We start from the raw sequence: 14,573 nt of genomic DNA on the forward strand, positions 1-14,573 counted from the left end.
CACCTTTTAGCTTTATAATACGCCCAGGCACTTTATGCAACTGTCATTTAACTGCAGTTACAAGGCTTAATGCTTTTTCTTTTATGACTGATACTAAAAAGGGTTAAATATACTTGAAAGATTACTCATTTTGAAAATATCAGTCTTGTGTGTGCACCAAAGGGAGAAGCAGGTTGAAAGGCAGTAGTGAAATTCCCAGAGCTACATACCAGCTCCGCTCTGTTCCTTTCAGATTGTCTCACATATCTAATGGCGTGAATAGTTTTGTCAGGCTGTCTCTCCTTGAAACCGTGTCAGTGAGGAGCCGTGCACCATCATGAAAGTGCTTGTCGGAGGTTTGAGAGACTAGACTTCCTCGGTGAAAAAGCACAAATTCCGTCCAGTCTCCCAGCTGTCAAGACCAACTATCTTTTCTGACAAAGACTGAGTTTCAAACTGACTGTGGCTCTCTCACATCATAAAGACTGGAAATAGTGCATCTCTTTTCATCAGTGCAGAAATCATCTTTTTGTTACATTTCTCAAGAAGGGAGACACTGCTATTTTTAGGAAAACAGAGAGAGTGAGCAAAAAGCGTTTATTTGAATACATCTGTGTGCGTTTTGAAAAGTACAAAACAACTTTCAATCCGTTATATTGACTTTTAACAGACTAATTTCAGTGATCATAAATTATAACCAGTGAATATTTATAACCAGCATTTGCAATTTTAGTTCATTTATCTATATTTGGATGAAATGAGATTCTAACTGAGTGTTTAGCAGAGCATTGAGCTTTTAATCACCAAATGAATGCATACCAACATTTAGCATTCTAAATATTTTCATAATTACATGTGTGTATATTTATATTTCAGAACATTTCTTTTTCAAATAAAGAGTCTGTGCAAATATTTACAATCAGTTCCTACCCGTTTTCTCTATGCACTGTCTCAAGAAGCTAAATATCCATCAGTGAGACAAACAACAAACAGAACATAAATAAAAGGTGGTCCAATGCTAAAAAAAAAAAGGTGCTGCGTAAGTGTGCAAGTCCTTTAGGAAAAGCTAGAGCTAGAGTGTAAACTGTTGTAGCTGTTTGCGTGCACTCATTTGGCACAGTCTATTAAAGCCATTACGTTGATATGTAACTGGTCTGACCCCGGTGTCATCAGCTGTTTCTGGTGACGGTGGAATGCGCAAAAGGGAATGATTTAATTAGCGTGCATTTATTAAACTCTAAGTACAAACAAACATTCAAAAACTCGTGCTTTTCACTGGAATCGTCTGAATGAGCCTCTTTTCCGTAAACATTGGAACAAGAATTACATCTGATTTGAATTCATGCGAAGATTCATTTTACGGGCTGGTTAATAGGAGCCTGAAAAGATGAAAGAAGGAAGTGCAGTGGAAATAGTTGACATTAAAAACGACAGATGCTCGGCTGTAATTCTTATGACCTCATCTCCTGGTGTAAACCCTTCTCCCCAGCATTTACCAACTCTTTGAAGGACACACTTCCAACTATAAATGGAAGGAGTTGGAAGGAAGTCATTTTTATTAATATATTGAAATGTGGTGTGCTGTCTGCTTCACTTGATGTTCCCAGGCGTAATTTGTCTCTTCATTTCACGTAAATAGATGTGTGTGTGTTTCTTTCTTATTTCTGGTTGTGGCTCAGTCTAATGTAACTTGAGCAAATATTTTTATGTGCGAGTTGAGTGTCTGGTAAAAGCAGCAATAACTGTGGCAATAGAAAGTTGTCGATGTTGTCATAATATGTTTTATACAAACATTGGCTTTTCTCATTCCTTTATGTTCATAGTTTATAATCTGTGCGATCTAACCTCAGAGTCAGTTTGAGAAAAACACTAATGTAACTTGCATTTCTGATGCTTTGTCATATTTTATTATTTCCTGAAAAATATTGAGATTCACTATGAAAAGAGAGTCAACACTAACAAATGGGAGCTTTTATTCTTATGGATAATAGTATATTCAATATGCAGAATAACCGAATATTTGACTTATGCCTACGATGAAATAAACTTTACATTTATATAAGTATTTACTGTATGTAAATGATCAAAATTCTTCTAAATTCACTCTAATCAGTGGCCCACGGTGTGTTCCCCTGTGTACTGAAGCTGCCCTGTTTAATCAAACTTGGAGCTGGATATCAGTGTATATTATCAATTTAAATCAAATTAAAAAATTTTGAAATGAATGAATTGTTTGAAATCAGTGATAAATTGGGGTTAGCCAGTCCTGTGGCAGTAAAAGCATGTTGTTTGGAGCAGAAGTTTTAACTTTTAGGAGATTAATTTTCAAACCTCTTTTTATTAAAAATACTGCAACTATTAATTATACTACAATTGTGGATGATGGATTAGGCTACTACCCTCGCCAGCAACATAAATTCTCATGATTTCCATCTAGTTGAGCTCCAGCTGAAGCGTTTGCATGTGATAGGTCCAATCACAGGGCAACACAGTGATCTGGGAGAAAGCCAACACTGAACGAACCAAAACAAACATGGTGATGCAGACAGATGTACTTTAGCCTTTTATTGTGGAAATACAAATGATTTTGTTTGTGAAAATGGTAAGACACATGTGCTTTTCTCTCAACTGGATTTAAATCAAGTTTGATTTTTTCGGCTTGTTTCTCTGTTGTGACGCTTTGACCAATCAGTGTGACCAGTCAGTGTGAAGTATTTGTTTGAATGTTTCATTCTAGAAAATGAATGCCCGAATCTGAATCAAAACTGTTCTATATGTATGACACTGTAGAAGAGTGTTCAAATCCTGATCAGATTCACAGAGAGAAAACGATGTAAAGTATGTGTAATGTATGTGTGGAGGGAAACATCTTACAGAATCCATATGAGAGAATGTATATGAGTTCTTCTTATTACCTCCATCATCATCATGCAAGCTAGCGTGCTAATGACAGTGTATGCATGCACACATAAACCTGTGCAGTGGCGTGTGCTAAGCTAAACTGCCTTCTCCCAAAGCTGGCAGCGAGCGGCAGCATCTGAGTGGTGTTTTAAAGCAAAGGAAGCCAATCTAGCCACGGCATCGCTCCATTACACGGTCAGTGAGGTGAGCGGGAGCCATGATGGAAATAGCGTGCCTCTATTCTGTAGGTCACAGAGGACAGAGCAATGCAACAGGGCCCTTCACGTCTGCTTTGTGTTTGGGTGTTTACTGTGGAGCATCCCACATCCAACTCATTTCCTCTGCCAAGTAAACAGGAAGTGAGCAATCAAGAGCCCACAACAGCAAGTCAACCAAAAGTTATGAACGTAGAGATTTAAACCAAGGGCGGTCTGCACAATGATGGTAATTGGAAGCGGCACCATAAGCTATGTAAATATGTAAACATGCAGATGAAGCATCACACTCAGGGAATGTTAATTAGAGAGAACACCAAGACAAAAGCAGCTAATCACCAACATACTGCAGACTTAACACAGGCTCAACAATGGGCAGCAGGAATCCAGACGCACACATTAGGGTTGAACATGTCAAAAGAAATAAAACACAATTAAACTTTTACACAGCTCACCAAGCAAACAAATGATATTTGGGTGACATATCAAATTTCTATATACGGTATTTGCACAACATAATTAGTCCTAAACCAAAAGAGAGGGCGGTTTGTTTTCCTCTCTACTCTTCATATTGTTCTTTTACAGACTGTTTTGTGTGGTAAACTGGATAAAAGTCGTTCAGTCATTCATCCCTTAAGCCTTAATAAAAAAGATGTTGTAAATGTATCTTTTTGAATCTCTAACAGTCATCAGACTTGGAGTTGTATTTTGTGTCATTCTCAAAGGTTTGAATGATCCAGTTTATTAGCTCCTTTCATTCTCACTACTCACAAAATACTTTCCTAGTGCACAATATATTTATAAAGTGCACAAACGATCAGTTAAGTTCATAAACCATCACTGGATTCTTCTGAAGATGTGTTCTGCAGTCAAATTCCCAATGAAAACATGGATGTTGTAGCCTGAAAGCCCTGCTGCTAAATACCTGGAAATACTAGTTTGTCTTCTTTTTAAGTGTGTTTACCAAATACATTGTAACTCACAAGGTGTCGCAAAGCTGGCAAAAGCAATAATAATCCAAATGTCCACTATAATACTAGTCATTCGTTCCTTTCCTAGTCCCACTTGTGTCTCGGCTCAGTATTATTTTGAAAGAACATCGAATCCGCAGCTGTAACTTCAACTGACCAACATATCAAACCCTCTTCTCACATGATGTAATACATTTGAACATGTTTGGATCTGGTGTAATTGTTTATGGTCATTTTGTTATATCCAACTTGTGTTCTCTTACTCTGGTAATAGACGTGTGATATGAGAGAGAATGCGCTTTCAATACGCACAGCTGATAAATGAAATGCTCCCGAGGCCGGCTCACAGTTTGTTAAAGAGTGACTGACACCTCAGGGTCAGACACAGTGAAGCATCATTGACAGCACCCTCTCCATCTACACATGAGAGCCATTACCCAGCATGCATTGAGCCCTATATGATTTCAGTGTTTGTAAATACACCAGAGATAATTTCATTTAGTGTTCACTATATGGCCATGTCTGCAGTCATCACAGTGGAGTGTGTGGAGGCCGCCAGTCGGTAATAAGACCATTTGTGTTCACTCAGACTCTGTATAATTTGATTGTATATTTTCTTCACCTTCTCTTGATATAATTGAGCACATTGCATGCTGCTAAGAGACTTTACGGCGACACACGGGACCATTTAATAGACTGTGAAATCTCTTAGCAACTGTTAACTATGTTTTAAGGCAAGAAGACAAAACAAATACACTGAACGAAATATAAATTAGATGTCTATAGTCTAGCAGCAGGTTGCAGTAGTAGTACTTTGTAGGTTTAGGTCATAGGTAGGTAGTAGTTGTTGCAATTATTCATTTTAATATAGTTTATATGAATACCACAGTGTTTGTTTTACATATAGAGTCCAAGTTAATGCATGTTTTAAGAGTGTGTGCATAGTATTACAATGAGCTAAGAGTAAGGTGAACAGAATAAAACTATTTGTGCAAATGAGGTGCAAATGTGCAGTCTAATGTTCCTTTCTGCCCTGATTCCTCCACAAGTTTCATTAAAGATTCATCTAAACTAATCATGCTCTAAGTATAACAAAGAAAATCTGACCTAACCTGAGGACAAGGCTGTAGAGCAAGTGGGTCACAAACTTGAACAAAGAAATATACTTTCAGATGTTCAGGCGAACAAGGATGTAAGGCCACTGCAGAGCTGAACTCATCAAAGGTAGTGTGTTCTAAATGATCTGCCCATCCACCAGATAAATATTGAATTGAAAGTGTTGATAAGGATGTTAAAATATATGCTGACACAATAAACAAATGATTTACATTGTCAGAACTGGGAATGACAAGTTCAGTCTCATTCAAATTCAGTTGAATTCAAAGCAGTTCATGTTGTAGATTATTCCATTTATCAGCTCGACAAATGAACTCCTTAAAATATTATTCTAACTTTAAATGACAACAAGATGCTTTGAAGGTTCCTACCTTAAAATAGAGATGATATAAAAGTGAAGTTTCTGACACTATGACTTAAGCCTGGTTTAAGACAAATAAGAATTGATTCTCAATTGACCTACGTGGACAAATAAAGTTATAAAAATAAACTTCTGTCATTCTGAATATAAAAGAATATAATGCACTTTGGTCTTTGTTGTTGCAAATCACAACTTTGAGTAATTGAGTGTTTGGAAATGTGTAATTGGCCATCCTTATAACTCCTCAAGTTACCTTTTTGCCCTTGTCTTGTGCATGTGGGGCCCAGGTGCCAGTGGCCTTGTCCTCTCTTCTGAAAAGCCTGTGTTTCTTTAAATAAGCGGCTGCCAAACACTAAGTGGACTCCACAGGGGCGTGTGAGTCAGAGTGTCCCAGAGCGAGAGGGGCGCACAGACCTCATGAGGGCGGTGTGTGTGTGTTTGACCTAAAGTGACAGAGACAGGACAAGAGCTGGCCGTGGGACAGGACAGTTGTTGCTGTTGTCTCAACATTGTAGAATTACTGAAAGAACAAAACCACTTGTCGGGCATGGGGCCCAATGCAGGTACATTTTGTTAACACAGTGACTTCTCTGAACAATTCAGACTGGGTCCTGAGCCAGAATGTGGTCTTGTGTGGTGTATCCACTTCATTACGGCTCACACACATGTCTGGACTCACACACAGGTCTTGACTCACACACAGGTCTTGACTCACACAATCAAACTGAACTTGTATCATATGTGAAGAAAACACTGGGTATATCACCTGTGATGATGAAGAGCATCCTCTGAGCAGAACTTAGGGGAAGATGTACCTTTGGCATAATTAAAGCCGTCAGTGATATTTAGTAAAAATTGAAAACTATGGTAAAAGTTAAATTTATTCTAAATAATAATAAAACTATAAGAATGTGACAAATGCATCATTTTCAGTTAAAATGATTTTTACAACACTACCACAAACCAGTTGAATTTTGTGAGATTTTGCATAGATATGTGGTTGTCAAGGGGGAAGAGACCCTTTTACCTGTTACCATGGCCACTGTGACTGGGCTCGTTATTGAGAACTTTTTTTTTTTTTTTTCTGTGATTTTTTTTTGTGTGATTTTTGCTCACATGTAGTTTTAGAGTTCTTCTTGTCCCTCTGACATTCACAAACCCACACCGGGTGGCTGCGACTCAGGGTTCTCTCCATGGGCTAGGTTTCACACTATCGCTCCGTGACTGATGTGGCCATATGACAGTCTTTAGCTGGCTTCCATACCATTACCGTCACTCTCAAACCTGCTTCTCCTGTGTTAATCTGTGAAGAATAATGACACAGAGCAAGAAGACAGCAAACAGAAAAGACCAAACTAGGCCAGACGCTAGATTAAGCTAAGCACTCTCACATGTATTGCCTCAGACAGTGTGAATATGCATGAAGTGTTGCATATTGCAGGACATGTACTCTGAAAATGGGAAAGACTATCTCAAAGTACCGCATGCTGCACTCTGGTAATCACACATGTTTCTGTTGTACTGTAGGTCTCGACTTGCGGACTATCACACAAACTGCCAGATGACGCCTCACACTATCACCAGCTGTCCACATGACAACTACTATGGCTGCCTCATGTCCTATGTCGGCCTCATAGGTAAGTGTTAAACATAATGTATGAAGGAATAATATATACACTGATAACTGATCTAAACAGACTCATAATAAATGTTTAATATTTAGTCATTAATTTATTTGATCTGTTCCATTCATGAAACTGCACGCCATATGAAAATATAAATGAGTTCATACATACATAATGTCTCTTATATGGCAGATTAAATATGTCAGTGGTGTCTGTGGAGGTTGTATTGCTCTAAACTCATCAAGGCTGTATTTATTTAGTGCTTCTGTTCTAGTTTAATAAAAAGAAAATGCTATTTTCTTGCAGGTAAATAGGATTTAAATACATGCCATACCTATACCGACCCATTACAATTGCTATAAATGGAAACAGCAAATGAGATATGATTATTTGTATGCTTAACTGTTTTGAATCTTTCAGTTTGACAAAAATATATAGGCTAGGATTATTCAAAAGTAAACAAGCGTATTCAGCCGCCATACATGCAGGCCAAAATACAGCTAAAATCATGGAGTTTATGGTAGAGTGGGAGAATCTATTCATATTCCCCCTCACGATTATCAAAGCTTATTTAAGTATTTACAGTGAATTGCATTCCACTAAGCATGCGACTTCTGAAAAATACTTTGGAGGTGATTTTCTTCTTCACTGGAAATTATCCAGTGATTCAATTTTATGAATTTCAAAAATCCTCTTTACCTTTCTTCTTCACTAATCTTTGTCCTAATTCCTTTTCCTCGCTCCTCCTCCTCTCCTTCCTGTCTTCTTCTCTCTTCATCTGTTCTTTTTCGGGCTCAGGCTCAGATGTGACGCCTAACTACAGCGACAGCAGTCCCTCCAACATCACTATCAGCCTGTGGTGCACCTGCAGGGGCACTGGCAATCAGGAGCGAGTGTGTGAGGCGTTCCACCATGACTTCACTCACAACACCTGCCTCAGTGAGTGAGCGCAGAGGGGAGGGTCACACTCTACATGTAGGCACATACGAGGACCACTTTAAACAACAGCAGCTCTTCAACAGGACAAATAGCTTCAGATCACAGATACACAGATATCTAAACTTACAGATAAAAGAAAGATAGGCTGTAAGATTGAGCATGTTTAGGCATTACATACATACATTCCTATCTATTTAACTTCAATTGCAGCTGATAACGCTCTCAAAATGCACTGACACCTTACAAGAGAGGACCCTTTGTACTAAGATCATAAACATATATGTATTGTATTGTGTGCGTTTAGTATTTCACAGTATCTCATTTGATCCTTGTTCCAAAAATATCCTGTACTATTTTTACTGATTAAAAGAAACATCTGCGTTTTGTCACCTAAACACTTTGCCAATAAAAGCAGCTTGTTTAAAAACTATAATACCTAGTTAATGAGAATGCCCTGCGATAGTGTTCAGTATCATACTCAGTCCTGATAACACACATGCAACGTTTGGCAACAAAACTGAAGAAGGAGAAATTCTTAAACCCGCTGGTCTCAGTTTGTGTATGTTATTGGCTGCTGTCTGTTTGTGCTATCCACACTTTTGGACAGTTAGCGTGATATTCAGTGTTGTAGCTCTAAGCGGAGGTATTAAAAAGGATTATTAAGTTAACCTCATAGCCTGGATCCCCTACTGGCTGTTTTGCATTTCTTCCATGTTGATCCTCACCCCATCCTTTTATCTCGTGTTGCAGAAAATGCCATCCAAGCGTTTGGTTACGGCTCTGAGGGGGCGACACATCACTCCACCGAACTATCCTCCACATTTTTACCCCCTGCCCAGCCGCCAATCATCGCTAAGCCCGCCCCCTCTTTCCACGGCAATGCCATTAAACCTCTAGACAGCGCGTGTATGTTCTCCACGTGTGCCAACCTGCAGGTAAGCATAAAAAGATTGACTTTTATTGACTCACTTTGCTCCTCCAGCCACTTTTGTGCCTTCAGCTATAGCTATAATATACAGTGCTCAACATATGGCAACAACTGTGGAGGGCTCCGAGCAGAGAAAGGTTTATGTGCTTTGTACTTTTTAACCTTCACACATTAGTGCCATTCTGCCACTATCCACAGAGCGCACACACATCCATTATGTAGAGGGAGGAAGTGGAAGACTCAAGGTGAAAGGCCAATGAAAATTGCCATCCATTATGTAAAGGATTTGATGCATGAATTATAGAAAGCAATGGCATATAATAAAAGTACACTAGACACTTTGTATATTTTAACAAACTGACATAATATATTTATAAAAGTTAGGATGATAATGTGATAAGATATAGACCCACCCAGCAGTACAATTTAAAGCTAGCTGCATTATAATAGAAAAGTAAAACACACAATATGTAACAACTTTAGCATAACCAGCAGGACTTTTTTACCTCTAGGACAGCTGTACCAAGATGAATTTTGATTGGAAATGTGACTGTGGGACTGAACTAGTGTCAGAAGTTCAACAGAATGAGGACTGAAAGTTGATAGGTGACAAACAAAAACACTAAACTGTGTTACACAGGTTTGAAAGTTCAGTCTTCATTTAAAATGCAGATGAACAGCTGTGATGGTCTGATGACAAGTTAACTTTTTATTTTACTTTATAACGAGATAGAAGGCTCTGGGTTCACTGACAATAACGGCTAGCAAATTCTAGACTATGGTCACAGTGCTGTTTGTGTGGTGTATGTGTTTTAATTGCAATAATATAAAGTTCACTGATACAACAAACTATTACTAACACTTACTATTGTGTAAAGTTTCTGATTATTCCCATTTCAAGCCATCCACCAGTCCTTCAGGTTATTCATACACCATCATGACAATGCTACAAACTGCTGTCCCTCAGCACTTTCAGTGGCACTTTCAATAGCACCGCATACTGGGCTTTTCCAGTAAATGTGCACACACACTGAGATTAAGTTACATTTGAAAAACGATGAGAGTGTATGAGTCAGACAAACACAGAGAAAACTGAAAAAACAGCAATCTGATATTTTAGTGATATGAAAAAAGACACATATTATTGGTCCGTGTTGAGTTCTTTTGGATGCAGTGAGACACATGCTGCGTTGAATTAGTTGTTTCTGAATAGTAGCATTTTTCCAAAGCGTATAAATACGGCTATCATTTTTCCATAAACCACACTGGGCATTCATTTTATAGGAAATTGACCTGCAGAGGCGTACAGTGTCAGAGAGGATTACCACACAAATAGTCAACACTACAATGGTGCATCTATGCAGTTTAATGATTATGGCACAAAACCAATGTACCCACACATATATGCATATTTATAGATTTGTACATTTCGAGGAATATGATAAAGATCTAGTGTGAAGCATTTCCAGGCTTTTCTTCTGCTCTCTGTTATTCCTTCTCTGTGAAAAGACTTCTGTCTTTTCTGGCTGAGCGATAAGATCTGATTGGCTCTCCCACCCAAGCACGGGAGTAGATATGCTAATGAAGCGCTGACAAAAGACACAGATGGAAGAAGCTGATAAATTTAAATTTCATGTTTGTTTACACTCTGTATTTCTGATAGCAATGTGAGCAACTTTCTTGATAAACTTATACCTCATTTAAATGGCCAATCATGGTGTTTAGGCATTAAAAAACACTTGGGGTTCAATGTTGTCCAATAATTTCAATAATGTGGCAAAAATATCCTATTAATTAAGCAGCAGTAATCACAGTTCATTATCTCGAGAGTGAGAGGGCAGACCATGGGAGAAATACAGCAACACGGAGCAATAATAAACACTATGTAAAGCATAATGTATTTGTTTTTCAGGATGGAGGCCAGAAGTGCATCCCATCAGAAGAATTCAAGTGTGAGGAGGTGAGAGTTTCTACAGATTTCTACATTATTATTGCAATTACTAGAATGAATCGTTGGGAGGGAAAATATGCCAGCTAAGAGGTCAATAGAAAAATACAGTATACACACTAAATATTATTAAATAAATATATGCAATCCTAGGGTGTTTAGTTGTATGTGGTAGACGTAATGAGTTGCACAGTGGAATCCTCAGAAATAAAGTTTGTAACCTTTACAATGTTAAACTAAATATTTGTCCCATTTATCCAAATATAAATGTAACAAATAAATTACAATATAACTGTATCTTTCCATCTGTGTTTGTGAAAGTCACACAAATCAGTAAGACTTTCTGGATCAACAAACCATATGTGTTGGGGGTGGATGGGTTTGAATACAAATGTAATTTTTTGTTTATGTAAAATGAAGTGTAAAGGTCAGTTGAATAATCAGACCTAAAAAACTAGAAAAAGCTCTCAGCAGCAGATGATATGCAGATGTTACAATAGGGGTGATGTTAGAGAAAGGTGGAACCAAAGACCACAGGTGTACTTATAAAAAGTACATGGATTGGCGGCTTAGTTGGACAAATATAATTTAAATACCTCTGGATGTGGTGATCTCTTCAAAGTAAAAGCATAGAAATAAAAAGGTAAACAGTGAAAAATAATTAGACCTCAATTGATCATTCATCATATGTAATGCCCATAATGAATTACACAGAAAGAAAAGAAATAATATCAGCTTGAGATGGTTAATCAAAAAAACAACCGTTACCATGGAAATACGCCATCAGTGCAGTGCCAGCAGTGCAAAACACCCATACAGATACATTAGCAAAAACAATGTGAAAAAAAGAAAAAAAGAAGGAGCTATGGAGTAACCCAAATACAGTTTCAAATATGTTTATTACTATATAGTCAGAATACTTTTGAATAACCGCTGAAGTAATATTTATCATCTTAAAATTGGTTTAACTTTAGGTTAACTGAAAGTTCTATGATCTATGACGATGACCCAGTCCCGAGCTCTATATTTGATAGTAGAACTTTAATCGTAGTACTTTTGTGTTGAAATGCCAACATTGTTCTGTCTCTTCTCCCCCTCCGCATGTCCAGGCCCTGTTGACCCATGGGTCGTTAGACTCTCAGGACCCACCTGAAGACCGTAGCAGCGGTCAGAAATCAGCATCCCTCCACCACATGTGCGTAACGATGTGCGTGTCCATTCTCACAATATTTCTGCTCTCATAAAGTGAACCTGCGCACCTGCAAATCAGCAATCATACTCTGTCCTTATTCGTACATAACAAATTCTCATCTCCCTTGTAAATGGCACGACCCAGAAAGCCAGAGTGAAATGCCAAGCCAAACAGCCACTAGAGAAATCGGCGAGGGCCTTTTGAAATGGGAGACGGTTTTGGAGGAGTTTCAGATGATGTGCACAATGGAAATGGAGAAAGCGGAAAGACGGCTTCTGTATGCAGGACAACGAGTGGAAGGCAGTGAATGAGAGACTCTTGGGATTTTGGATCATGCTGACCTGACTTTGGAGAGTTGGTGCACTCGTACTTGGCCCCCTCTTCAGTTCTGTTTTTGGATCGCAGACAGACTTGGCGAAAAGCACAGGGACTTTGGCTGGAGCTCAAAGCAGCACTCTTAAACCCAAACATACACATTGTCAAATCATCAGAGAGAGGCTGCGGCGCTGCACTGGACAAACAGGACTTTGGTCGGCTCCATTTATCGCTGTTGAATCTCTCTAGTGGAAAGAAGTCTACACACAAGACATACAAACAACATGGCGGACAAAACAGGGTCCTCACAAGCACTCCATGCAGTACACCAGTGTGCTTTTGTAGGTCTTTATCTTGATTCTGTTGTCTCTAAACTGTAAAAAAAAATAATTTAATGTGAAATATAAAATGACCACCCAATGGAGTCTCTATGAAGAGTGTTTATTTCACTATAGTGTAAAATGGTCAGTGTGTGAATGTTTATTATCGGCGTGTCTTCAGACCAGCATAATCTCTCACACTTGGTCAAATCAGCATTTTCACTTGCACACAAAGCTGTTTAAAAGAAAGTTTAACACACTATAATGCTAAGCAATGATAACCTGCTCCAAAATAAAATCCGATATGTACTAATATGCAGCAGTGGTGGTAAAAGACTTGAAAAGAGGTTATGTCCACGCCCGCAATACTAGTGAATCATTTCAAGAGATATTTGACCAAATGTTGAAATGTTACGCCTTGAAGATCCCCGTTTGTCGTATGGATGCTCTTTGTCTGTGTGAGAGTGAAACGGGTCATATGTGGGTCTTTATGTGTTTCATAGACACTGCCCTCCATTACAGAAGTGGGACAGTGGAGCAGTTTGACTCTAATGTGGCCTTACTTTACAGCAGCAGAGGTACAGATCAGCAGAGAGGTCCTGAGTGTGTCAGAGCTTCTGTCATTCACACTACACACATCACATCCTGCGGTCTGTTTGCCTTTGAACAAATCTTTTACGCTCATATTTTTAAATGCAGCTTGAGTGAGACATTGATGGCTCAGTGAGGCCAGCTCAAAATGTTAATAGCATGATTACCCATGTCCACTATTGGTCCAAAATGTCAAATGGTGTTTGGGAATATCCAAATGTCAAAGTAAATTGCAAAGAAATGCACTTCTCTACTACCCTTCCCAGACATGAATGAACCTGTTTTTTCAGGGGTTCTATGGTTTCACCTTATAATGCACAGACAGATAAGTTTTACATGGAACCAATCGAATTCCTGACTACTATTGATTTGACTTTTTCATGAATGTAACGGATATCACCCAGAGTACATGAAGTTGTAGTAAAATGTACTAACTCCAGTTCATGAGCTAAATTCATTGTGTTTAACATTGCTGCACTCAGCCATTAATACTCAAATGTCACTGTTCTCATTAATACAACTTATTGTTAAACACACATTCCTGCTGGTGTGTCAGTCTGAATCTATGTAATAAACACTTCAAACCTCTAAGTACCGCATTAAATATGCATTTTAAGTACAGAAGCATTTGTGCATAACAATATCACTTAGACTATGCCGTGTCACTCAGGAACCATTTCACCAAGTTTGCCCCAAGTTTGACCACCACAGCAGGACTGTAGTAGTTACTGAGATGAGAGCCAAATATATTGAAAGAAAAAAGATAATGTTTTACATTTTCTGGTTTATTATTTGTAAAATCCACAGTGCTGCAGCAGTGTAAATGAAACTTGTCTGGAGACCATAATAAACTGAAAGTTACATCTATACTGTGTTTACCATTCATTTTGGAGTGTGACCTTCAACCTTGTCCATCTGTGGTGCAGATTAGGCCTGTGTCTGGTGATGGATACAGCTCTAAAGGTGGAGAAGAGACGAGCTGATGTTGATGAAATAGTGAGGCTGAGTCTGATGGATTCCCACAGGACAGACACCGTTCTGACACTGATGTCTTCCAAACATCACTACACCACTGAAAAGTCAGCTCCTCGTGTATGCATGACACGTGGTCCAAGGCACAGCACTGGAGAATCTCACACTGTCAATCATTCCATTTTATCTCTCACACTTAA

General features: G+C 38.6%; 1 protein-coding gene across 1 annotated transcript in view; it reads left to right on the top strand.

Moving 5' to 3' along the window:
* Positions 1 to 14,267, top strand: part of gfra2b (GDNF family receptor alpha 2b) — a 45,520-nt gene extending 31,253 nt beyond the window's left edge. Inside the window, exons 6-10 of the mRNA XM_055231943.1 lie at positions 7,071 to 7,180; positions 7,967 to 8,107; positions 8,858 to 9,042; positions 10,948 to 10,995; positions 12,093 to 14,267. Of these exons, the coding sequence (XP_055087918.1) occupies positions 7,071 to 7,180; positions 7,967 to 8,107; positions 8,858 to 9,042; positions 10,948 to 10,995; positions 12,093 to 12,227 (619 nt within the window). The 3' untranslated portion in view covers positions 12,228 to 14,267. The remainder of the gene's footprint in view (positions 1 to 7,070; positions 7,181 to 7,966; positions 8,108 to 8,857; positions 9,043 to 10,947; positions 10,996 to 12,092) is intronic.
* Positions 14,268 to 14,573: the final 306 nt, after the last annotated feature.

This window comes from Periophthalmus magnuspinnatus, chromosome 23 (assembly GCF_009829125.3).
Source record: "Periophthalmus magnuspinnatus isolate fPerMag1 chromosome 23, fPerMag1.2.pri, whole genome shotgun sequence".
Taxonomy (NCBI): Eukaryota; Metazoa; Chordata; class Actinopteri; order Gobiiformes; family Gobiidae; genus Periophthalmus; species Periophthalmus magnuspinnatus.